This window comes from Bubalus kerabau, chromosome 3 (assembly GCF_029407905.1).
Source record: "Bubalus kerabau isolate K-KA32 ecotype Philippines breed swamp buffalo chromosome 3, PCC_UOA_SB_1v2, whole genome shotgun sequence".
NCBI classification, from domain to species: domain Eukaryota; kingdom Metazoa; phylum Chordata; class Mammalia; order Artiodactyla; family Bovidae; genus Bubalus; species Bubalus kerabau.
Window position 1 is genome coordinate 125,941,075 of NC_073626.1, and position 25,161 is coordinate 125,966,235.

Here is a 25,161-nt window from a genome sequence, read left to right on the forward strand (position 1 = left end):
GCCCTCAATCTTTCCCAGCATCAGGGTCTTTTCCAGTGAGTCAGCTCTTTGCATGAGGTGGCCAAAGTACTGGAGTTTCAGCTTTAGCATCAGTCCTTCCAATGAACACCCAGGACTGATCTCCTTTAGGATGGACTGGTTGGATCTCCTTGTGGTCCAAGGGACTCTCAAGAGTCTTCTCCAACACCACAGTTCCAAACCATCACTTCTTTGGTGCTCAGCTCTCTTTATAGTCCAACTTTCACATCCATACATGACTACTGGAAAAAGCATAGCCTTGACTAGATGGACCTTTGTTGACAAAGTAATTATAACTTTCTTTCCAAGGAGTAAGCGTCTTTTTATTTCATGGCTGCAATCACCATCTGCAGTGATTTTAGAGCCCCCCAAAATAAAGTCTGACACTGTTTCCACTGTTTCCCCATCTATTTGCCATGAAGTGATGGGACTGGATGCCATGATCTTAGTTTTCTGAAAGTTGAGCTTTAAGCCAACCTTTTCACTCTCCTTTTTTACTTTCCTCAAGAGGCTTTTTAGTTCTTCTTCAGACAGAAAACCAAATTTTAAACAAATGAAAGCAATATAAAAGACCTATGCCAATCTATGCATAATAGAGATTCCAGAAGGAGAAGAGGAAAGGGGATAAAAAATGCACTTGAAGAAATTATGGCTGAAAACTTCCAAACCTAAAGAAGGAAACATATATCTAGGTACAGGAAGCACAGAGGGTCCCAAACAAGATGAACCCAAATAGACCTACACCAAGACACATTATAATTGAAATGGTATAAGCTAAAGAGAATTCTAAAGGCAGCCAGAGAAAAACAGTTAATTACAAGGGAACTCCCATAAAGCTATCAACTGATTCCTGAACAGATATGTTACAAGCAAGAAGGGAGGGTCAAGACATATTTAAAGTCCCGAAAGGAAGAATCTGCAACCTAGGATATTCTACTCAACAAGATTATAATTTAGAATAGAAGAAGAGATAAAGAATTTCTCAGACAAGCAAAAATTAAAGAACACAACAGCACTGCTAAACCTGACAGAAATATTGAAAGGTCTTCTCTAAATAGAAAAGAAGCAAGAAGCTATAGGAAAGAGAAAACCACAATTGGAAAGTAAATCACTTAAATAAGCCAGCAGACAGATTTTTAAATTTTAAAAATCTTGTGAAAAGCAATGATTACCACAATGAAAACCAAAATAGTAAACATAAAGATGTAAAAGAAGATATCAAAACCATAAAATGTGAGGTAGGAGAGTAATAAAATGTAGTTTTTTTTTTTTTTTAAAGAATGTGTTTAAGCCTAAATGACCATAATCCCAAAGAAAGGCAATGCCAAAGAATGCTCAAACTACCGCACAATTGCACTCATGTCACACGCTAGTAAAGTAATGCTCAAATTTCTCCAAGCCAGGCTTCAGCAATACATGAACCGTGAACTTCCAGATGTTCAAGCTGGTTTTAGAAAAGGCAGAGGAATCAGAGATCAAATTGCCAACATCTGCTGGATCATCGAAAAAGGAAGAGAGCTCCAGAAAAACATCTATTTCTGCTTTATTGACTATGCCAAAGCCTTTGACTGTGTGGATCACAATAAACTGTGGGAAATTCTGAAAGAGATGCGAATACCAGACCACCTGACCTGCCTCTTGAGAAACCTATATGCAGGTCAGGAAGCAACAGTTAGAACTGGACATGGAACAACAGACGGGTTCCAAATAGGAAAAGGAGTATGTCAAGGCTGTATATTGTCATCCTGCTTATTTAACTTCTATGCAGAGTCCATCATGAGAAACGCTGGGCTGGAAGAAGCACAAGCTGGAATCAAGATTGCTGGGAGAAATATCGATAACCTCAGATATGCAGATGACACCTTATTGCAGAAAGTGAAGAACTAAAAAGCCTCTTGATGAAAGTGAAAGTGGAGAGTGAAAAATTTGGCTTAAAGCTCAACATTCAGAAAACTAAGATCATGGCATCCAGTCCCATCACTTCATGGCAAATAGATGGGGAAACAGTGGAAACAGTGTCAGACTTTATTTTTTGAGGCTCCAAAATCACTGCAGATGGTGACTGCAGCCATGAAATTAAAAGACGCTTACTCCTTGGAAGGAAAGTTATGACCAACTTAGATAGCATATTCAAAAGCAGAGACATTACTTTGCTGACAAAGGTCTGTCTAGTCAAGGCTATGGTTTTTCCAGTGGTCATGTATAGACGTGAAAGTTGAACTGTGAAGAAAGCTGAGAGCCGAAGAATTGATGCTTTTGAACTGTGGTGTTGGAGAAGACTCTTGAGAGTCCCTTGGACTGCAAGGAGATCCAACCAATCCATTCTAAAGGAGATCAGTCCTGGGTGTTCTTTGGAAGGACTGATGCTAAAGCTGAAACTCCAGTACTTTGGTCACCTGATGCGAAGAGTTGACTCACTGGAAAAGACTCATGCTAGGAGGGATTGGGGGCAGGAGGAGAAGGGGAAGACAGAGGATGAGATGGCTGGATGGCATCACTGACTCAATGGACGTGAGTCTGAGTGAACTCTGGGAGTTGGTGATGGACAGGGAGGCCTGGTGTGCTGCAGTTCATGGGGCCGCAAAGAGTCAGACACAACTGAGGGACTGAACTGAACTGATAATGCAAGTAGATATGGGAAGGAATTAACATACTTCACAAACAGGGCAACCACAAGTCAGCAACATACTACAAACTCATAAAAATGAAAGTGAGCACAAGCATAAAATAGAAAGAAGTTATCAAACCACCAGAGAAAAAAACAAAAAGAAAGAAATGAAATGCAGAATCAACGAGAAAACAAGGTTTAAAAAAGCAATAAATATATATTTATCAATTGTTATCGAAATGTCAATGGATTAAATGCTCTAATTGAAAAACATAGAGTGGCAGATTGAATAAGAAAACAAAAGTCTACTGTATACTGTCTACAAGAGGCCCACTTCAGGGGAACATACACACATACATTGAACATTGAGGGGATGGAAAAACAGATTTCATGTGAACAAAAAGGACAAAAGAGTGGGGGTTGGAGCACTTGTATTAGACAAAACAGGCTTTGAAACAAAGGCCACAAAGAAAAAGGACACTATCCAATGATAAAAGGATCAATATAAGAAGAGGATATTATAGTTGTCAACATACATGCAACCCAACATAGAGCACTCAAATGTATAAACAAATACTAACAGATGTAAAAGGGGAAACTGGCAGGCATACAATAATCGTGGGAGAATTTAACACCCACCCTGACATCAACGGACAGATCTAGACAGAAAAACAAAAAGGCAACAGAGATCCTAAATGATACAATAGTTAGACTTAGCTGATAATTTCAGGACATTACATCCAAAAAACCCAGAATACACATTCTTTTCAAGTATACTTGGAACATCCCCTGGGATAGACCACATACTAGGGCAGAAACAAATCTCAATAAATTTAAGAATACAGAAATCATTTCAAGCATCTTTTCTGACAACAATGGCATGAAATTAGAAGTCAGTCACAGAAAAAGGAAATGATAAAAAACTGATTACATGGAGACTAAATGACATGATATTGATGAAACCAATGAGTCAACAATGAAATCTAAGAGCAATTGTAAAAAATAACTTGAAACAAATGACAATGAAAGCAACCATACAAAATCTATGAGATGCAGCAAAAGTGGTTCTCAGAGAGAAGTTCAAAGTGATACAGGCTTTCCTCAAAAACAACAACAACAACAACAACAAAAAAAAACAAACCAAGAAAAATCTCAATTAAATAACATAACCTACCACCTGAAATAATTAGAAAAAGAACAACAAACAAAACCTAAAGGCAACAGAAGAAAGGAAATAGTGAAGATCAGAGTGGAAATGAAATAGAGATTAAAAGAACAATAAAAAAAATCAATAAACCTACTTTAGGAGACAAAAGACTTGTACGCAAAAAACTATAAAACAATGAGGAAAGAAATCAAAGATGACATAGATGGAGAGAGATACTATGTTCTTGAATTGGAAGAATAAATATTGTGAAAATGACTGTACTACCCCAAACAATCTACAGATTCAATGCAATCCCTATTAAATTACTAATGACATTTTTCACAGAACTAGAACAAAAAATTTTACAATTTGTTTGTTAACACAAAAGACTCTAAATAGCCAAAGCAATCTTGAGAAAGAAAGATGGACTTGGAGGAATCAACCTCCCTGACTTCAGACTATACCACAAAGCTACAGTAATCAAGACAGTATGGCACTGGCACAAAAACAGAAACAGTTCAATGGAACAGGACAGAAATGTCAGAGATAAACCTATGCATCTATGGGCACTTTACCTTTGACCAAAGAGGCAAGAATATATAATGGAGAAAAGACAGCCTCTTCAATAAGTGGTGCCGGGAAAACTGAACAGCTACATGTAAAAGAATGAAATTAGAACATTTCCTAACACCACATACAAACATAAACTCAAAATGATGAAAGACCTAAATGTAAGGCCAGACACTATAAAACTCTTAGAGGACAACAAAGGCAGGACACTCTTTGTCATAAATCACAGCAAGATCTTCTTCAACCCACCTCCAGAAGTAATGGAAATAAAAACAAAAATAAATAAATGGGATCTAATTAAACTTAAAAGCTTTTGCACAACAAAGGAGACCATAAACAAAATGAAAAGACAACCCTCAGAATGGAAGAAAATAATTGCAAATGAAACAACTGACAAAGGTTTAATCTCCAAAATATACAAGCAGTTCATGCAGCTCAATATCAGAAAAACAAACAACCCAATCAAAATTGGGTAGAAGACCTAAAAAGAAATGTCTTCAAAGAAGACATACATACAGATGGCCAACAAAAACATGAAAAGATGCTCAACATTGCTCATTATTAGAGAATTTCGAATCAAAACCACAATGAGCTATCACCTCACATGAATCAAAATGGTCATTATCAAAAAAATCTACAGACTGAATCCCGGAGAGGATGTGAAGAAAAGGGAATCCTCTTTCACTGTTGGTGGGAAAGTAAATTGATACAGCCACTATGGAGAACAGTATGAAGATTTCTTAAGAAACTAGGAATAAAACTACCATATGACCCAGTAAACCTACTACTGGGCATATACCCTGAGAAAACCATAATTGAAAAAGACACATGTACCCCAATGTTCATTGCAGCACTATTTACAACAGCTCTCGAGGAGGAAATGGCAACCCACTCCAGTATTCTTGCCTGGAGAATCCCATGGACAGGGGAGCCTGGCAGTCCATGGGGTCACAAAGAGTTGGACACGACTTAGCAACTATACAGATTTACAATAGCCAGGATATGGAAGCAACCTAGATGTCTATCAACCGACGAACAGATCAAGATATATGCGGTACATATATAAAATGGAATATTACTTGGCCTTAATAAAAAGGAATGAAACTGGGTCATTTGTAGTGATGTGGGTGAACCTAGAGTCTGTCACACAGGGTGAATTAAGTCAGAAAGAGAAAAACAAATTTTGTATATTAACACACATATATGTAATCTAGAAAAATGGTACTGAGGAACCTATTTGCAGGGCAGGAATGGAGATGCAGATGTAGAGAATGGACTTGTGGACACAAAGGGGAAAACAGGGTGGGATGAATTGAAAGAGCTGAAAGAGTTGCACTGACATATTCGAATACTACCAGAAATAGACAGCTAGTGGAAAGCTGCTGTATAACACAGGGAGCTCAACTCAGTGCTCTGTGAGGACCTAGAGGGGTGGGGTGGTGGGGGAGGCTCAAGAGGGAGGGGGGTATATGTATACTTATAGCTGATTTATGTTGTTGTACAGCAGAAACTAATACAATGTTGTAAAGCAATTATCCTTCAACTAAAAACATTTTTTTTTAAATAAAATCTTTTGTCAAGTCCCATTTGGAAAACCAAAAACTAAAATAAAATTAAAACAAAATCTTTGTCAAGGAAAAAACTAAAATAATAAAATAAAACAGTTAGACTCAGTTGATGTTTTATAGCATTATATCCAAAAAATCAAGAGTCACACTCTTTTCAAGTGAACATCAAACACTCTAGATTGACCATATATTAGAGCAGAAATAAGGTTCTACAAACTTAAGAGAATAGAAATTGTTTCAAGTATCTTTTCTGACCAGGATGGCATGAAACTATTAATAGAAAAAGGAATGAGGGAAAAAAACTGATTACATAGAGACTAAACAATATGCTACTAAAAAGCCAATTTGTCAACAGTGCAAACAAAAAGGAAATTAAAAAATACCTTAGGACAAATGACCATGAAAACACAGCCATGCAAAATTTATTGGATATAGCAAACGCAGTTCTTAGAGGGAAGTTCATACAGGCCTTCCTCAAAAATCAGAAAATTTTCAAATAACTTAACCCTACTATCTAATAGAATTAGAAACAGAAGAACAAATAGGATCCAAAGTCAGCAGAATGAAGGATAAATAAATATCAGAGATGAAATAAATAACATATAGATTTTAAAAAATAGAAACAAGTCAATAAAACCAACAGTTGGTTCTTTGAAATGGTAAACCAAATTGATAAACCTCTGGCCAGGCTCACCAAGAAGAAGAGAGAGAACACCCAATTAAACAAAGTAAGAAATGAAAAGAGGGAAATAACAACTGGTATCACAGAAATGCAAAAACTATAAGAGAATACTGTGAGTAATCATATGCAAAAAAACTAGATGATATAGAATAAATGGACAAGTTTCTAAAAACATACAGTCCATCCAAAATTGAACCAAGAAGAAATAATTTGAACAGACTGATCTCTAGAAGTGAAATAGAATCTGTGAAAAAAGAAAAAAATATAAAAAACTTTTTACAAACATAAGTCTAGGACCAGATGACTTCACAAGTGAATTCTGCTAAACAAAGAATAACTTATATTTACCCTCAAACTTTTCCAAAAGATTGAAGAGGAACAAAAGCATTCTATGAGGCCATCTTCACCCTCATACCAAAACCAGACAAAGACACCACCAAAAAGAGAAAATTACAGGCCAGTATCTTTGATGAATATGGATGCAAAAAGTCTCACAAAGTGTCAGCAAACCAAATGGAACAACACAGAAGGATCATACCCCACTGCCAAATTGGATTCATCCCAGAGTCATAAGGATGGTTCAACATATGCAAATCAATCAATGTGATAGATCACAATAAAAGACCAAAACCACATGATCATCTCAACAGATTCAGAAAAACATTTGATAAATTCAACCCCATGCATGATAAAAATTCTTAACAAAGTGGATATAGAGGGTACATATCTCAACATAAAAAAAAAAAAACTACTTATAAGAAACTGACAGTCAATAGAATAGTCAATGGTGAAAAGCTGAAAGCCTTCGCAGCTAAAATCTGGAACAAGATATTCTCACCATTTTCAACATAGTATTGGAGGGCCTAGCCACAGACAAGGAAAAGAAATCATAAGTATCCACATTAAGGGAAGAGGTAAAATTGTCATTGTATGCAGATGATATGATATTATATACAGAAAACCCTAAAAACTACACAAAAGCAACTAGAACTGATAAACTGCAGATGGTGACTGCAGCCATGAAATGAAAAGATGCTTGCTCCTTGGAAGAAAAGCTATGACAAACCTAGACTGTGTATTAAAAAGCAGAGACATCACTTTGCCTACAAAGGTCTATTTAGACAAAGCTATGGTTTTTCCAGTAATCGTGTACAGATGTGAGTTGGACCATAAAGAAGGCTGAGCACCGAAGAATTGATTTCGAATTATGGTGCTGGAGAAGACTCTTGAGAGTCCCTTGGACTGCAAGGAGATCAAATCAGTCAATCCTAAAGGAAATCAACCCTGAATATTCATTGAAAGGACTGATGCTGAAGCTGAAGTTCCTATACTCTGGCCACCTGATGTGAAGAACTGACTCACTGGAAAAGACCCTGATGCTGGGAAAGATTGAAGGCAGGAGGAGAAGGGGACGACAGAGGATGAGATGGTTGGATGGCATCACCGACTCAATGGACATGAATTTGGGTGAACTCTGGGAGTTGGTTACCTAAATCAATAGATTTAATTTTATCCCTATCAAATTACCCATGACATTTTTCACAGAACTAAAACAAATAATCCAAAAATTTATATGGAACCATGAAAGACCCAGAATTGCCATAGAAATCTTGAGGAAAAAGAACAAAGCAGGAGGCATAATCTTCCCAGACTTCAGATAATACTGCTACAGTAAGCAAACCACATGGTATTGGCACAAAAACAGACATAAGGGTCAGTGGAATAGAATGACGGCCCAGAAATAAACCCACACATCTAAGGCCAATTACTCTTCAACAAAGGAGGAAGAATATACAATGTGGAAATGACGATCTGTCCAGCAAGTGGTATTGGGAAAGCTGCATAGTCACACATGTAAATCAGTGAAGTTAGAGCACACCCTCCCAACATACATAAAAATAAACTCAATTGGATTATAAGCTTAAATATAAGACATGACACCATAAAACTCCTAGAAGAGAACATAGCAACATATTTTCTGTTTTAATCGTACTAGTTTTCCTAGGTGAATCTTCCAAGGTAGTACAAATAAAAGCAAAAATAGGACTTCCCTGGTGGCACAGTGTATAAAAATCTGCCTGATAATGCAGGGCACATGGGTTTGATTCCTGGTCTGGGAAGATTCCACACGCCATGGGGCAACTAAGCCCACACACCACAGCTACTAAACCCGTGTGCCTAAAGCCTGTGCTGTGCAACAAGAGAAGCCACTGCTCACTGCAATGAAGAGAAGCACCCCCTTGCGGCAACAAGAGAAAGCTGGCGCAAAGCAACGAAGACCCAGAGAAACCAAAAATAAAGAAATAAATAAAGAGCAAAAATAAATGGGACATAATCAAACCTAAAAACCTCAGTACAGCAAAGGAAACCATACACAACATAAAAAGACAACCTAAAGATTGGGAGAAAATATTTGTAAATGATGTGACAAGGGCTTAATTTCCAAAATATACAAATAGCTCAAACAACTCAACAACAACAAAAAACCTCCCATTTGGAAAGTGGGCAGAAGACCAAGACATTTCTCCAAAGGAGACATACAGATGGCCAACAGGCACATGAAAAAGATGCTCAGCATCTCTAATTATTAGAGAAATGCAAATCAAAACTACAATGAGGTGCTACCTCACACCAGTCAAAATGGCCTTCATCAAAAACCTACAAATAACAAATGCTCCAGTATTTGAGAAAAAGGAACTTTCTAAATACTGGTGGGAATGTAAGTTGGTTCAGCCCATTATGAAAACAGTATGAAAGTTCCTTAAAAAGCTAAAAACAGAGTTGCCATATGATCCAGCAATTCCACCTCTGGGCATATATCCAGACAAAACTATAATTTAAAAAGATACCTTCACCCCAATGTTCACTGCAGCACTATTTACAATAGCAGGAGAAAGCAACCTAAATGTCCATCAACAGATGAATGGATAAAAAAGATGTGGTACACATACCCAATGGAATACTATACAACCATAAAAAGAATGAAATAATGCCATTTGCAGCAACAGGGATGAATTATTGTACTAAGGGATTAACATACTATGTGAATAAATCAGAAAGACAAATATCACATGATATCACTTATATGTGGAATCTAAAATATGACACAAATGAACTTATCTACATAACAGAAATAGACTCACAGGCATATAGAACAGACTTGTGGTTGCCAAGGGGGAGGGAGGTGGGGGAGGGAAGGATTGGGAGTTTTGGATTAGTAAATGCAAACTATTATATATAGGATGGATACAAAAGAGGGTCCTACTGTGTAGCACAGGGAACTATATCCAATATCCTATGGTAAATCAAAATGAAAAAAAATACCCAAAATATGCATAACCAAATCAGCCATGAAATTAAAAGATGCTCCTTGGAAGAAAAGCTATGACCAACCCAGACAGCATATTAAAAAGCAAAGACATTACTTTGTCAACAAAGGTCCATCTAGTCAAAGCTATGGTTTTTCCAACAGTCATGTATGGATGTGAAAGTTGTACCATAAAGAAAGCTGAGCATTGAAGAACTGATGCTTTTGAACTGTGGTATTGGAGAAGACTCCTGAGAGTTGTTGGACTGCAAGGAGATCCAACCAGTCAATCCTAAAGGAAATCAGTCCTGAATATTCATTGGAAGGACTGATGCTGAAGCTGAAACTCCAATACTTTTGCCACCTGATGTGAAGAACTGACTCATTGGAAAAGACCCTGATGCTGGCAAAGACTGAAGGCAGGAGGAGAAGGGGACGAGAGGATGAGATGGTTGGATGGCATCACCGACTCAATGGACATAAGTTTGAGCAAATTCTGGGAGTTGGTGATGGACAGGGAAGCGTGGCGTGCTGCAGGCCATGGGGTCACAAAGAGTCAGACACGACTGAGCAACTGAACTGATAACTGAATCAGTTAGCTGTACAGCAGAAACTAACCCAGAATTCTGAGTCAACTATACAAGTATCAACTCAAGAGAGAAATGCATTGGTTTGGACTTCTAAAGTCCCTCCGAAGAGATAACAAGTTCCCTTTTATAGCCAAAATCATACAAGGACTCACATCAGCCCTAGGGACAGACTACAAGCTGCACACTTCTTGGCACCCCCAGTCTTCAGGGAAGGTAGAGAAAATGAACCACACTTTAAAGAAAACCTGAGCAAATCTTTACCAAGAGACTCATGAGCCCTGGACCAACTTGCTTCCTATTGTACTCCTCAGGGTCTGTGCAGCACCCAAGAATGGTCTGAGGCTTAGCCCATTTGAAATGACCTCTCGTAGGCCTTTTCTTACTACTGACATTCCTCTGGATAAGGAACTGATCAGATCCTGAGATATATTATTAATCTAGAACAAGTTCGGAAGGCAATCCAGGACTATGCCCACAAGACACTGCCAACTCCCACTAAAAATAGAGGAAGGAGCAGTTCCTACACAAATAAACCTTGGGGGCCAAGTTCTTAGAACCTGGAAAGAGGGGTCCCCCTGAAGACCAACTACTGCTAAAATGGAAGGGCCCCTAGAAGGGAATTTTAGTCACCTCCACTGCTGTCAAACTGAAAGGGACATCCAGTTGGATGCATCTGTCCAGGCTAAAGCTTTTACCTCCAAAAACCCTGAAGGTCACAGAAAAGAGTAATAAACCCATGAGCCAGTGGAAGATCTGAGACACCTATCCAAAGACAGGCACCGTTGACAGGTTAAGTAAAATGATGTGGTGGGCGGGACATCTGTGTGCCATGCTTGCTGTTGTGTGTCTTGCTTTCGGTCTACTGGTTTGCTCAGCCACCCCTGCCAGGGAAGGAGCTCCTGTGTCTGTGCTGGGTTTAAGGGAAACACTCCACCACACTCTTACTGACTGCCTGCCTTACTACTCCCTGTAACTAGGGGACAATGGCAAGAAAATTCACTACCAGCAGTTCCAGAATATCTGCAGGTGAGCTCTGAAAAGAAAGCTGGATACGTCATCAACACCTTAGCTGGCTACTGCCCTCCTCCTGTATTTCCCCTGAACCTGCTGGTTCCAATGGTGATTAATGATCTAACTCAGGGCCAACGGCCACCCCCTTTACCTCTGTGAGTCACACATGCCTTTTCCAGGAGGCCATTCCAAGGCTTTAGACTGACTCACCCCACAAATGGACCCAAAGTGCGCGTTACACTATGTTCAGCTGTACAAACGGCACAGAACCTCCCCAAGGCATAATCGTACCAGACACTTGCCTCTTACATAGGGACAAACTGTACCCGTAACCATACCCACCGATGCCCTGTTTCAAACTATGGCCCTATTCCCCTCAACAACATGGAAGGGGAGTGAGTTGTGGTCAAGCCACAACTTGGCTTGAATCGCCTGGTCAAGCCAATGCAACCCACCTGTGAGATTCTAGGCAAAGAGTGATATGACCTCTTGTGTGCGAGCCTCTGATGATGCCAGCAGGATCATACATGAGCATCTTGTTACAAATGGTGTAGAGCTTCATATGTTTAATTATGAATGGCATGGTCTGTTGTCCCCTCATTGTTCAAACACCAGTAACTGCTATGTCCTTCAAGGACTGTCTACTCTTAATAACTGTGAGACAGACATTCAGGTCTGCACCCTTGAAGGGTTTGTTTGTTTCCCTCTGTGGACACCCAAACCATCCTCTGTTGTGGAATTATGGCCAGGCCCTGTCCTTTTCCACCCAAGTTATGACCTGTAAGTGCACCGATAACATCCATTTCATAGGGGAGTGCCCTCTAGGGAGATAGGAGTAAGAGGAATTTTGGTCCATAACAGGAGCACTCCAGCTCACCACCAAATCGGGGAGCACTAGGAATGACCTTGGAAGGGGCAGGACTGGCTATAGGACCAGCAGCTCCATGGGAAGGCTTTGCCTATCACAAAGCAACGCTGAGAAATCTCTCCAGACAGCCTGATTCTATGATGGAACAGACAGGGCAAGCCTTCATGGGACTTAAGACCACCTTGTTTCTTTGGCTAATGTAGTTCTTGACAATCGTCTAGCTCTTGACTACCATCTGGCAGAACAAGGTGGGGTTTGTGTGATAACCAACACTTCCTGCAGTACCCGGACCAATGCAACAGGACAGATAGAAGTTAAGGTGAAGGAGATACACATATAGGCAGAGTGGCTTCACAGTTTTGTCAGAGGCGACATTGCCTCCACTGTCTGGTTCACAGTTAAGGAAGTCCTCCCCAAAGTAACCTGGTTCCTTCCCTGTCTGGGCCCTTTAATGGCTACTGTTGGTCTTCTGCTTTTTGGCCCTTGTCTGTTTAGCCTTCTGGTTCAGTATGTGTCTTCTAGGCTCCAGCAGTTTCAAGTGAGGCTCATGATGGCTCAAGGAATTCAACTCATTCCAGCAGAGGGTGGCCCAGATCTTGACAGGTCCTTGCCTCAGATATGCAGATGACACCACCCTTATGGCAGAAAGTGAAGAAGAACTAAAGAGCCTCTTGAAGAAAGTGAAAGAGGAGAGTGAAAAAGTTGGCTTAAAGCTCAACATTCAGAAAACGAAGATCATGGCATCCGGTCCCATCACTTGATGGCAAATAGATGGGGAAACAGTGGAAACAGTGGCTGACTTTATTTTGGGGGGCTCTAAAATCACTGCATATGGTGACTGCAGCCATGAAATTAAAAGACGCTTACTCCTTGGAAGGAAAGTTATGACCAACCTAGAGAGCATATTAAAAAGCAGAGACATTACTTTGTCAACAAAGGTCCATCTAGTCAAGGCTATGGTTTTTCCAGTAGTCATGTATGAATGTGAGAGTTGGACTATAAAGAAAGCTGAGCACAGAAGAATTGATACTTTTGAACTGTGGTGTTGGAGAAGACTCTAGAGAGTCTCTTGGACTGCAAGGAGATCCAACCAGTCTATCCTAAAGGAGATCAGACCTGGGTGTTCATTGGAAGGACTGATGTTGAAGGTGAAACTCCAATACTTTGGCCACCTGATTCGAAGAGCTGACTCATTTGAAAAGACACTGATGCTGGGAAAGATTGAGGGCAGGGGGAGAAGGGGACAACAGAGGATGAGATGGTTAGATGGCATCACTGACTCAATGGACATGAGTTTGGGTGAACTCCGGGAGCTGGTGACGGACAGGGAGGCCTAGTATGCTGCAGCTCATGGGGTCGCAAAGAGTCGGACATGACTGAGTGAGTGAACTGAACTGAACTGGAACAGTCAGCGAGGGACTTATACACCCCTATGGTAGGCTAGGGTCTGCGGCTCCTGCCCAGCAGGAAGAAGTTTAGAAGAGACTTCTGCCCCCTTACCCCTTAAAAAGAAGGGTGCAGAATCCCTCAGAGGAGAATGACATGGGCTGGGACATAAATCCTGGGGCCCTTTGTTGCAGTACTTGCATCTGGACAAATGTCTCCTTGAGCTGTGCTGTGCTTAGTTGCTCAGTCATGTCCGACTCTTTTCGACCCCAGGAACTTGAGGCTGCCAGGCTCCTCTGTCCATGGGATTCTCCGAGCAAGAATACTGGAGTGGGCTGCCATTTTCTTCTCCAGGGGATCTTCCAAACACAGGGATTGAACCCAGGTCTCCTGCATTGCAGGCAGATTCTTTACCATCAGCCACCAGGGAAGCTACATACAAAACACAAAGAAAACTATAAGGGACTGATAATAACTATATGCAGGTGCTGTTGGGGCAAATTCTGGACAAGATGCAAAAAGACCAAAAAGCCAAACTGCCATTTCTGAAGAGCTGGGAGCTAAAACGGTACTGTGCATGCTCCCTGCACGCAGCACCACCAAGGAGGTGGGCAGCCACCCAAGCCATCCCTCTGGCCCAACCCCTGGGTCCACCTCATCCCCACCCCTTTAATCAGCTCACTACCCCCAGTCAGGGAGCCAGCAAGGGCATCTGTTGCTTATTCTCGCTCCTCACTGCTGTAGCATAAGTCCCAATAAAGTCTTGCCTAAATTGCTCATCTGGTCTCTTATCAAGAAATTTCTATTGATTGAAGAGTCCAAGAACATGGCTTGGTAACATTGGTTTCAGATGTACAGCAGACTGATTCAGTTGTACATATATATCTCTATTTCTTATTCAGATTCTTTCCCTTTGTAGGTTATTATAAGATACTGAATATAGTTCCCCATGCTATACAGTAGGTCCTTTTTTTTTTTTTTAATTTTATATACAGTGTCAGCACACATTGGAGAAGGCAATGGCACCCCACTCCAGTACTCTTGCCTGGAAAATCCCATGGACGGAGGAGCCTGGTAGGCTACAGTCCATGGGGTTGCTAAGAGTCGGGCACGACTGAGCGACTTCATTTTCACTTTTCACTTTCATGCATTGGAGAAGGAAATGGCAACCCACTCCAGTGCTCTTGCCTGGAGAATCCCAGGGACAGGGGAGCCTGGTGGGCTGCCGTCTATGGGGTCGCACAGAGTCAGACACGACTGAAGCGACTTAGCAGCAGCAGCACACATTAATTCCAAATTCCTGATTTATCCCTCTTCCACATTCTCCTTTGGTAACCATAAGTTTGTTTAAGTCTCTGAGTCTATCTCTGTTTTGTAAATAAGTTCATCTGTATCCTTTTCTTAGATTCCACACTTAATTAGGCAAAGTACCTTATTTTAAACCTGTGGTAAAAATATGGAAAAATAGACTCTGGCTTACCTTCCTCAGTCATCTGTTGGTCGAGAGCCTAAGATAGGAGGAGATCTTGCCTATGAAGTGTCTTCATTTCAGCACAGTTGAAAATGTAGCTCCAGGCCAGCTTCTCAGCATGTCAGGTGGGCTTCCCCGCGTCCCCGAGGCTTGGTGGCCAGTTAAGTGCTGGCAGCTGTGTCCTGTTGTGGACACAGTGGAGTGGGGCTTCCTTAAGGGTTCTGGTAATCTCAGCCCTTTCCACACTGGATTGGTCAACTCGTGCTGTGCCAATTGTGTTCTGTTAGGGACAGATTGCTTTACCTACGCATGCAGATTTCTTTTTCTGCAGAGGTGCTTCAGTTGTGTAGGTGTAGGAAAACATTAACCCTTCTTTGGTCTTTAATGGTTAAAACATCTTATTTACCTCAGGTGAGGGGAGGGCGCCTTGTGTTCCAGGAATCAGAGCCCCTTGCCATCTGCTTCCATTTCTGCCAGGCTCTTGAGGGTAAAGTCACCAGTGATCTTCCTGTAAAACCAGGACACCTTCTTCAGTCTTATCCGTGGTATCTTCCTGACTTAGCTCTCTCCTTCCTTCTCTGACTGTTCTAGGTCTCATTCCTTTACAGGCTTCTCTCTTGCCCTTTTTATTAAAAAAAAAAAAAAAAAAATATATATATATATATCAGGTTTATTGAAGAGGAATATGCAAATAATAAAATACCTTTCTAAAACCCAGATCTGATTGCATCCTGGATACTCTGTTTCTGCAGGACACCACCGAGACCTGCCGGCTCCTTCCCTCAGCCGACCTGGGGGCTCCCCTCCCTGCCCTCTGAGGTCCAGCACTCCCCAGTGAAGGCTCATCCCAGCCCTGCCAACCGCTCTCCCTGATCTTCTCCTAGCCCTTCACGTGTACTCCTGGCATCTGGGCATGTTCTTCATTCCTATTGTGCAGCCACAGAAGCCAGTGCCCTTCACCTCTTTCTCTGACCTCACTCAGTTCTTGGCTTAAGTGGTCGCTCAACTGAATTAAATAGCTCAAATATGGCGTCAGATGGCCTCCGGGGAGCACTTAATTAAAGTTTCTTTATAAAGGGATGGCTCTTTTAAGACCCAGGGCCAAGAGGTAACTGGGAAATAAGAGCTAAGAGCAATTATCCTAGAAAGTTTGGCAAGAATGTATTTTTCCAAACCCAGATTGGAAGCCTGATGTGTTTTCTGCGGCCAGAGAAACACAAGGATGGGGCTGTGGGGGCAGGGCTGTGTGGGGGAGGGGTGTGGCGGCTGCGGATGGCCGCTGACTACCCACCCGCTGCCCACGTGGCCTCTCCCCCGTGGCCGCGGTGCTGGTGGACCAGCCTTCCCGTTCCTTCTGGTCCTCTTCTCAGCGCTGTCTGCTCGCTATCCTTCCCCCTCCCCATTAGTCCCCTGAGTGTAGAAGTTTTCCGTTTTTACTTTAATTCTCTGCACCTCCCCCCCCCCCCATTTTTTCCCCTATCTCACACTCCTTGGGATACCCAGTGCTTGAGTGCTTTGGTGGTCTTCCCACTCAGGTCTCCCCCCGTTTCAGCCCACTATGTGCAGCCCCTGCCCCGCCATTATGCCCCTGCCTGTTTTGCCTGTTAAGTGACTTACAGGTGATTCAGTGGGCCTCACAAGAAAATTGACGAACTGCCTCAGATAAGTATGAACTTCACTTACCATCACAGTGCAATCCGTGCTGTGGAAACTCAGTGTTGTGATAAGCCCCTACACAACCCCCTGACTATCCCTGCAAACCTCTTCTCTGTAGGAACCCGGAGTGCGAGCAGCTCCCATGGACACCCCAGCGGCCCCCATCCTGCCCTCTGATGTCCTCTGAGCTCACGCCCCACAAGCCGCCTCCCACCCCCAACCACACAGCCACCCGGTGCCTGGGGGCGGGGGAGGTGCCCCGGCCTTGGAATCAGACACTTCGACATTTGAATGTTAGCTCTGTGACTTGAGCACACCGGCTAGATGAAGATGGCTACAGGAGGCCTCACGAGGTGGTGGTAAAGATCTATACTTTGCAAAGCACCTCCGCCCCCATGCCTTTTCTCAAATAATTCATCTTCCAGGAACCTTTTTCTCCTCTGATTTCTGATGACATTCTACCCATACTCTCAGGGCCTCTCACCACCCTATAAAGATGCTCCTCCCTTGCAATGGATGTTGCATCCCACTCCACCCCGAGCGGAGCGGCCTGCCAGCTCTTCACCGCATCACAAGACTTTCATGGTCCTCTGCTCTGGACGTTCTTTCCTCCCTTAAGCTCCATCGTACTTTCCTTAATCTCCATCATACTTTCCTCGGATTCTCCTGTCGCCTGCCTTTGCTGTGCCCCTCTTTCCCTCTGGGGCAGGGGCAGGTCTCCCTTGCTTCCTTAGGGTACCTGGTCAGTGCCTTCAACACCAGAAGCCCCATCAGGCCTTTGCCTTTGAAAAGTGTTGATCGCTCAGTAACGTTCGACTCTTTGTGACCCTGTGAACTGTAGCCCTCCAGGCTCCTCTATCCGTGGGATTCTCCAGGCAAGAATACTGGAGCGGGTTGCCAATCCCTTCTCTAGGGGATCTTCCCGACCCAGGGATCCAAACGACTCTCCTGCAATGCAGGCAGATTCTTTACCATCTGAGCCACCTTCTTAAGGAGACACCAGGGCTGCAGGTTCTTTATGCAAAATTGAAATTGTGACAAGAAGCCATGGAGTCTATTTCCCAGTTAACTTTCATAAATATTTTCTAGTACTCTTTCTATTTTGTGAGAAAAAGTAAATTTATATACTAAATAGGTAACATTCACTCAATGGTAACCAGAAAGCAGTCTTAAAAGGTGAAGTTTCTGGGGATTCCTTGGTGGCCCAGTGGTTAGGACTCTGCACTCTCACTGCTGAGGATCTCACTGCTGAGGTTCAACCTCTGGTCCTGTCCCTGCAAGCTGTGGATTGTGGACAAAAAGGAATGAAATTTCCAAGTCCTTTTTGAAATCCGTGTCTGTAGGGAAAGAGCAAATTAGCCAAGATGGCAGTGGTCAGGGTCTCTCGCTCCATGGCTTCTCATTATGACCTCACATTTTATAAATACATGGTTATGTAACAGCTGAGATCACTTATAGCACTGCGCATGTGCATCAGAATGTACCCGCTTTGGCCACAGGCCACTTTTGTTCTGTAAATATATTTAAGCCCCACCTGAAAAGCCATTGAGGCTGCTTTGAGACTGCATTATGGCTGCGTTATGGCTTTGTCCGCTGGGCCAACCACAAGAGAATACAGCATGTCTGTTGCTGCTGCCATTGCTGTGCCAGTCATGGGAGAATAAACATGTCTGCAGTTCTTACGACTCCTTGAGCTTTCTTTCAGCTTCCCTGATTGTGCCTTGCCTGGGTTTGGTGAAGAGTGTGAACAGCGAGACAGTGTGTAATGTACACATCTAACCCCAAGAGTAAACTAGCAGAGTGCCTGCACACACCAGGTGTGCAAGACAGAGTATGTGAAACTCACAGTTTGTGTCAGCCTGGACTTACAGTAGTTATCTGTGGGGTGGGGCATCTTTATTGCTTTGTATATTAAGTACATAGACTTTGTAGGTATCTGATCTAGAGGGAAGGAAGCTTGCCCTTCTATTCTTTGACTGCAGGGAAGGCTCTAGCTGCTTCCCTAACGCTTCACCCATGTGGGTCCAGGATTTAATCCTAGCTGAGCAGCTGGGTCGGGGCACCAGAACACGTTGGTTACTGAAAGCATGTCTGTAGGTGGTGGTGCAGAGAATGTTGTCATTGTTGTTGTTCAGTCGCTAAGTCGTGTCCACCTCTTTGCCACTTTGTGGACTGCAGCATGCCAGGTTTCCCTGTACTTCACCATCTTCCGGAATTTACTCAAACTCATGTCCATTGAATTGGTGATGCTGTTTAACCATCCTCTGCTGCCCCTTTCTCCGTTTGCCTTCAATTTTTCCCAGCATCAGGGTCTTTTCCAGTGAGTCAGCTTGTCGCATCAATGGCCAAAGCAGTGGAGCTTCAACTTCAGTATCAGTCTTTCCAATGAATATTCAGGGTTCATTTCCTTTAGGATTGACTGGTTTGATCTCCTTGCTGTCCAAGGGGACTCTCAAGAGTTTTCAACACCATAATTCAAAAGCATCAATTCTTTAGTGCTCCGGCTTCTTTATGGTCCAACTCTCACATCCATATATGACTGCTGGAAAAACCATAGCTTTGACTATATGGACCTTTGTCAGCAAAATGTCTCTGCTTTTTAATATTCTAGATTTGTCATAGCTTTCCTTCCAAGGAGCCAGCATCTTATCATTTTGTAGCTGCAGCCACCATCTGCAATGACTTTGGAGCCCAAGAAAATAAAATCTGTACTGCTTCCACTTTTTTCCCTTCTGTTTGCCATGAAGTGATAGGACCAGATGCCTATTTTTGTTTTTTGAATGTTGAGTTTTAAGCCAGCTTTTTCACTCTTCTCTTTCACCCTCATCAAGAGGCTCTTTAGTTCCTCTTCAGTATCTGCTGTTAGAGTGGTATCATCTGCATGTCTGAGGTTGTTGATATATTTCCTGCAATCTTGATTCCCACTTGTGATTCATCCAGCCTGGCATTTCACATGATGTACTCAGCATATAAGTTAAATAAACAGGATGACAATATACAGCCTTGCCATACTCCTTTCCCAATTTTGAACCAGTCTGTTGTTCCACGTCCAGTTCTAACTGTTGCTTCTTGACCTGCATACAGGTTTCTCAGGAGACAGATAAAATGGTCTAGTACTCCCATCTCTTGAAGAATTTTCCACAGTTTGTTGTGATTCACGCAGTCAAAGGCTTTAGCATAGTCATTGAAGCAGAAGTAGATGTTTCTCTGGAATTACCTTGCTTTCTCTATGATCCAATGAATGTTGGCAATTTGATCTCTGGTTTCTCTGCCTTTTCTAAATTCAGCTTGTACATCTGGAATTTTTCAATTCACATACTGCTGAAGTCTAGCTTGAAGGATTTTGAGCAAAATCTTGGTAGCATGTGAAGTGAGCACAATTGTGCAGTAGTTTGAACATTCTTTGGCATTGCCTTTCTTTGGGATTGGAATGAAAACTGACCTTTTCCAGTCCTGTGGCCACCACTGAATTTTCCATATTTGCTGGCATATTGAATGCAGCACTTTAACAGAATCATCTTTTAGGATTTGAAATAGCTCAGCTGGAATCCTGTCACTTCCACTAGCTTTGTTCATAGTAATGCTTCCTAAGGCCCACTTGACTTCACATTCCAGGATGTCTGGCTCTAGGTGAGTGACCCATGGTTATCTGGGTCATTGAGGCCTTTTTTGTACAGTTCTGCTGTATGTTCTTGCCACCTGTTCTTAATATCTTTTGCTTGTTAGATCTTTGCCATTTCTGTTGTTTATTGTGCCCATTCTTGCATGAAATGTTCCCTTGATATTTCCAATATTCTTGAAGAGATCTCTAGTTTTTCCCATTCTATTCTTTTCTTCTATTTCTTTGCATTGTTCATTTAGGAAGGACTTTTCTCTCTCCTTGCTATTCTCTGAAACTGCATTCAGTTGGGTACATTTTCCCCTTTATCCCCTGCCTTTCACTTCTCTTGTTTCCTCAGCTTTTGTAAAGCCTCCTCAGACAACCACTTTGCCTTCTTGCATTTCTTTCCTTTGGGATGGTTTTGGTCACTGACTCCTGTACAATGTTATGAACTTCTGTCCATAGCTCCTCAGGCACTCTGTCTATCAGACCTAATCCCTCAAATCTATTTATCATCTCCACTGTATAAGGGATATGATTTAGGTCAAATGTGAATGGCCTAGTGGCTTTCCATGCTTTCTTCAATTTAAGCCTGAATTTTGCTCATGATCTAAGCCACAGTCAGCTTCAGGTCTTGTTTTTTTCTGGCTGTATGGAGCTTCTCCTGTACAGTAGGGAAAACCACTAGGCTATTCACATATGACTACTTCTGCTTCATTAACTATGCTAAAGTCTTTGACTGGGTGGATCACAGCAAACTATGGAAAATTCTTCAAGAGATGGGAATACCAGACCACAATACCACCTGCCTCCTGAGAAACCAGGTCAAGAAGCAAAGTTAGAACCAGACATGGAACAATGGACTAGTTCCCATTTGGGAAAGGAGTACAGCAAAGCAGTATATTGTCACTCTGCTTATTTAACTTATGTGTAGAGTACATAATGCAAAATGCTGGGCTGGATGAAGCACAAGTTGGAATCAAGATTGTTGGGAGAAATATCAATAACCTCAGATATGCAGATGACACCAACCTAATGACAGAAAGTGAAGAGGAACTAAAAAGCCTCTTGATGAAAGTCAAAGAGGAGAGTAAAAAACCTGGCTTAAAACAACATTGAAAAAACAAAGATCATGGCATCTGGTCCCATCACTTCATGGCAAATAGGTGGGGAAACAATGGAAACAGTGACAGACTTTATTTTCTCGGGCTCCAAAATCACTGCAGATGGTGACTGCAGCCGTGAAATTAAAAGATGCTGGTCCTTGGAAGAAAAGCTACAACCAACCTAGACAGCATATTGAAAAGCAGAGACATTTGCTGACAAAAGTTTGTCTAGTCAAAGCTATGGTTTTTCTAGTGGTCATGTATGGATGTGAGAGTTGGGCCATAAGGAAAGCTGAGCACTGAAGAATTGCTGCTTTTGAGCTGTAGTGTTGGAGAAGACTCTTGAGAGTCCCTTGGACTGCAAGGAGATCAAACCAGTCAATCCTAATGGAAATCAACCCTGAATATTCATTGAAAGGACTGATGCTGAAACTAAAGTTCCAATAGTTTGGCCACCTGATGCAAAGAACTGACTCATTTGAAAAGTTCATTGCTGGGAATGATTGAAGGCAGGAGAAGGGGATGATAGAGGATGAGATGGCTGGATGGCATCACTGACTCAATGGACATGAGTTTGAGCAAGCTTTGGGAGTTGGTGATGGACAGGGAGGGCTGGCATGCTGCAGTCCATGGGGTTGCAAAGAGTCGGACATGACCAAGTGACTGAACTGAACTGGACTGATACAGCTTCTCCGTTTTCGGCTACAAAGAACATTATCAGTCTGATTTCAGTATTGACCATCTGGTGATGTCCATGTGTAGAGTCATCTCTCAGGTTGTTGGAAAAGAGCGTTTGCTATGACCAGTGTGTTCTTTTGATAACTCTGTTAGTCTTTGCCCTGCTTTATTTTGAACTCCAAGGTCAAACTTGCCTGTTATTCCGGATATTTCTTGACTTCCTACTTTCGCATTCCAATCCTCTATGATGAAAAGAACATCTTTTGTGTATGTGTGTGTTAGCTCTAGAAGGTGTTGTAGATCTTCACAGAACCATTCAACTTCAGCTTCTTCAGCATCAGTGTTTGGGGCATAGAATTGGATTACTGTGATGACGAACGATTTGCCTTGGAAACAAACCATGATTGTTCTGTCACTTTTGAGATTGCACCCAAGTACTGTAATTTGGACTGTTGTGTTGACTATGAGGACTACTCCATTTCTTCTAACGGATTCTTACCCACAGTAGTAGATATAAAGGTTATCAGAATTAAGTTCCTATTCCCATCCATTTTAGTTCACTGGCTCCTAAGATATTGATGTTCAATTTTGCCATCTCCTGCTTGACCACATCCAATTTACCTTGATTCATGGACCTAACATTCCAGGTTCCTATGCAATATTGTTATTTGTAGCATCAGGCTTCACTTTCACCACCAGACACATCCACGGCTGAATGTTATTTCTGCTTTGGCCCAGCCATTCATTCTTTCTGGCACTATTAGTAATTGCCCTCTGTTCGTCCCCAGTAGCATATTGGACACCTTATGACCTGGAAGGGGGGGCTCTCATCTTCAGGCGTCATATCTTTTTGCATTTTCATATTGTTTTTGGGGTTCTCCTGGCAAGAATATTGAAGTTGGTTGCCATTTCCTTCTCCAATGGACCACATGTTGTCTGAACTTTTCACTATGTATGATCTGTCCATTTTGGGTGCCCCTACATGGCATGCCTCATATCTTCATTGAATTATGCAAGCCGCTTCGCCATGACAAGGCTGCTATCCATGAAGGGGGGTACAGAAAATACTTCAGTATATTCCAGAGGCTGTGGGTTTGTAAACACACAGTTCAGCAAACGACTAAACGAGACTGGCTCCATATTACTGTGCAAGATAAATATGAACTTCGTTTCTGAGCTAAATCAGGGAGAGAGTAATATTGGTAGAACTTCTGTTTAAGCAAAGGAACTAACTTTTTGTTGTTATTTTTCCTCTACCCATTTAATAGAAAAACAAGTGCCATTCTTCCTCCACCAAAGAAAGACAATCAAATCAGAAAATGAACATAGTAACACTGATCTAATCAATTCTGAACTTCCATTATAACATCTGGAGAAAATAGCATGATGGAATGAGTTAAAGTTTTAATTTTGGAGAGGATATGTACTGATATATACAGATCCTCTGATGATTTCTATAGAATTAGAGCCTTGGGGCATTTTTTGTTCATCGGTTTTAACTGAAGTACAGTTGATTTACAATATTATATTAGTTTCAGGTGTACAACATAGGGTTTCACTATTTTTATAGATTATACTTTATTAAAAGTTATTACAAGATAAAGTCTATCATTCCTTGCTATATACTATATGTATATATTTGCTCATTTGAAACCTTGGATTTAATAGACATTTCTTTCAAATGCTTTTATCACAAAATAGGAGGATTTCTTTAAAGTTGAGTTATTTAAAAACATGCCTTTTAACCATTTTATTAGTATGAGTGTAAACTAGAGTCTTTTGCTAAGGACCGGCACAATCATATGCTATGGTTAAATCTCAGAAAATTTCTTGTGTCGTATACTGAATGTTCAATAAATTATAACAAAGTATAAAAAACATGTCTTTTAAGAAAAATCTATCCTGTAATATACCTGTGGTCTATTTGCGTTGTTTCCAATGTTTTTTTAAACTGAAAATTTAATAGACTTTAAAACGTATGTAAAATATATTTTCTTCATTGCGACTTTTGATGAGAATTTACCAATAATAGAGAGATATATTTAACGTTTTTTTTTCCAATGTTTCATATTTATTACTGGGTCTCAAACTGATAGTGAGGAAATAACATCAGGAGCCAAGCATTACTGTAGTGATGTTCTCATTGTGATTTGGCTGCGTAAAAAAGTGGTCTTAACATGTGTGCCACACATGTTAAACTTCTTATAGACCCAGCTTGCTTCTTATAGACCCAGCTTGGTTCTTCTCCAATGTCTTCTCTTGGAGTTGTACCTGATTTTATTGCCAGTTTTCATTCGAATCCATTGAGGAATGGGACGATTCTGCTTTTGTTTCTTGGCCAGGAATCGCTTGATCCTGAAAGTCTTGTGAGAAGACATGGTGAGGAGAGAACTCAACCGCACATAGGATGGCGGAGAAAAGAAAAGAGCTATATTTAACATTTAGCATGCAGTCCTGTGGCCATTTATTCTGTTTCAATTGCCAGAAATCTCTTATATCATGAGTGCTCTTTCTAGGCAGCAAAGTCTCTGAATTACTGCAAGTCTTTTCCCACTAGGAACCCCCAGTGCCTTCCTGGACCAACAACGCCAACAAGGACCACTAGAGGTCATTCTTCTGCCTCTGTTTGGGCAGGTGTGCCCCAGATGCTCCCAGATGCACTTGTTTGTGTCCAGCGGCTTCTAAATGTCCACTAATCGGTACAGCCCAATAGTGAATGCATGTGGGGGTAACAAGGCTCCAGGGACCGCAGTGGCCTCTCCTCCTTGGATGGAGGGTGAAAGCCCAGCAGCTCCTGGGTGGGTTAAAGAGAGTCAGTTATGTGACAAGTGTTTATTCGCTTGTGGAAACTCCTAGGCCAGGTGAGTCCTAAAGGGGGTGATGGTAGGGTTCCA

At 41.7% G+C, this 25,161-nt stretch overlaps 1 protein-coding gene and 1 long non-coding RNA gene across 2 annotated transcripts in view; both read right to left on the minus strand.

Annotated features, from left to right (window-relative positions):
- The window catches only part of LOC129647767 (uncharacterized), a 29,257-nt gene extending 13,239 nt beyond the window's left edge, over positions 1-16,018 (minus strand). Inside the window, exons 1-3 of the long non-coding RNA XR_008712494.1 lie at positions 15,930-16,018; positions 15,633-15,848; positions 15,236-15,408 (exon numbers count right to left, since the gene is read on the minus strand). This is a non-coding gene — a long non-coding RNA (uncharacterized LOC129647767). The remainder of the gene's footprint in view (positions 1-15,235; positions 15,409-15,632; positions 15,849-15,929) is intronic.
- Positions 16,019-24,446: 8,428 nt separating this feature from the next.
- On the minus strand, positions 24,447-24,690 carry LOC129647768 (60S ribosomal protein L39). Its single transcript, XM_055574761.1, has one exon. It carries the CDS (start codon positions 24,643-24,645, stop codon positions 24,490-24,492), a length of 156 nt encoding a protein of 51 aa, XP_055430736.1. The 5' UTR covers positions 24,646-24,690; the 3' UTR covers positions 24,447-24,489.
- Positions 24,691-25,161: the final 471 nt, after the last annotated feature.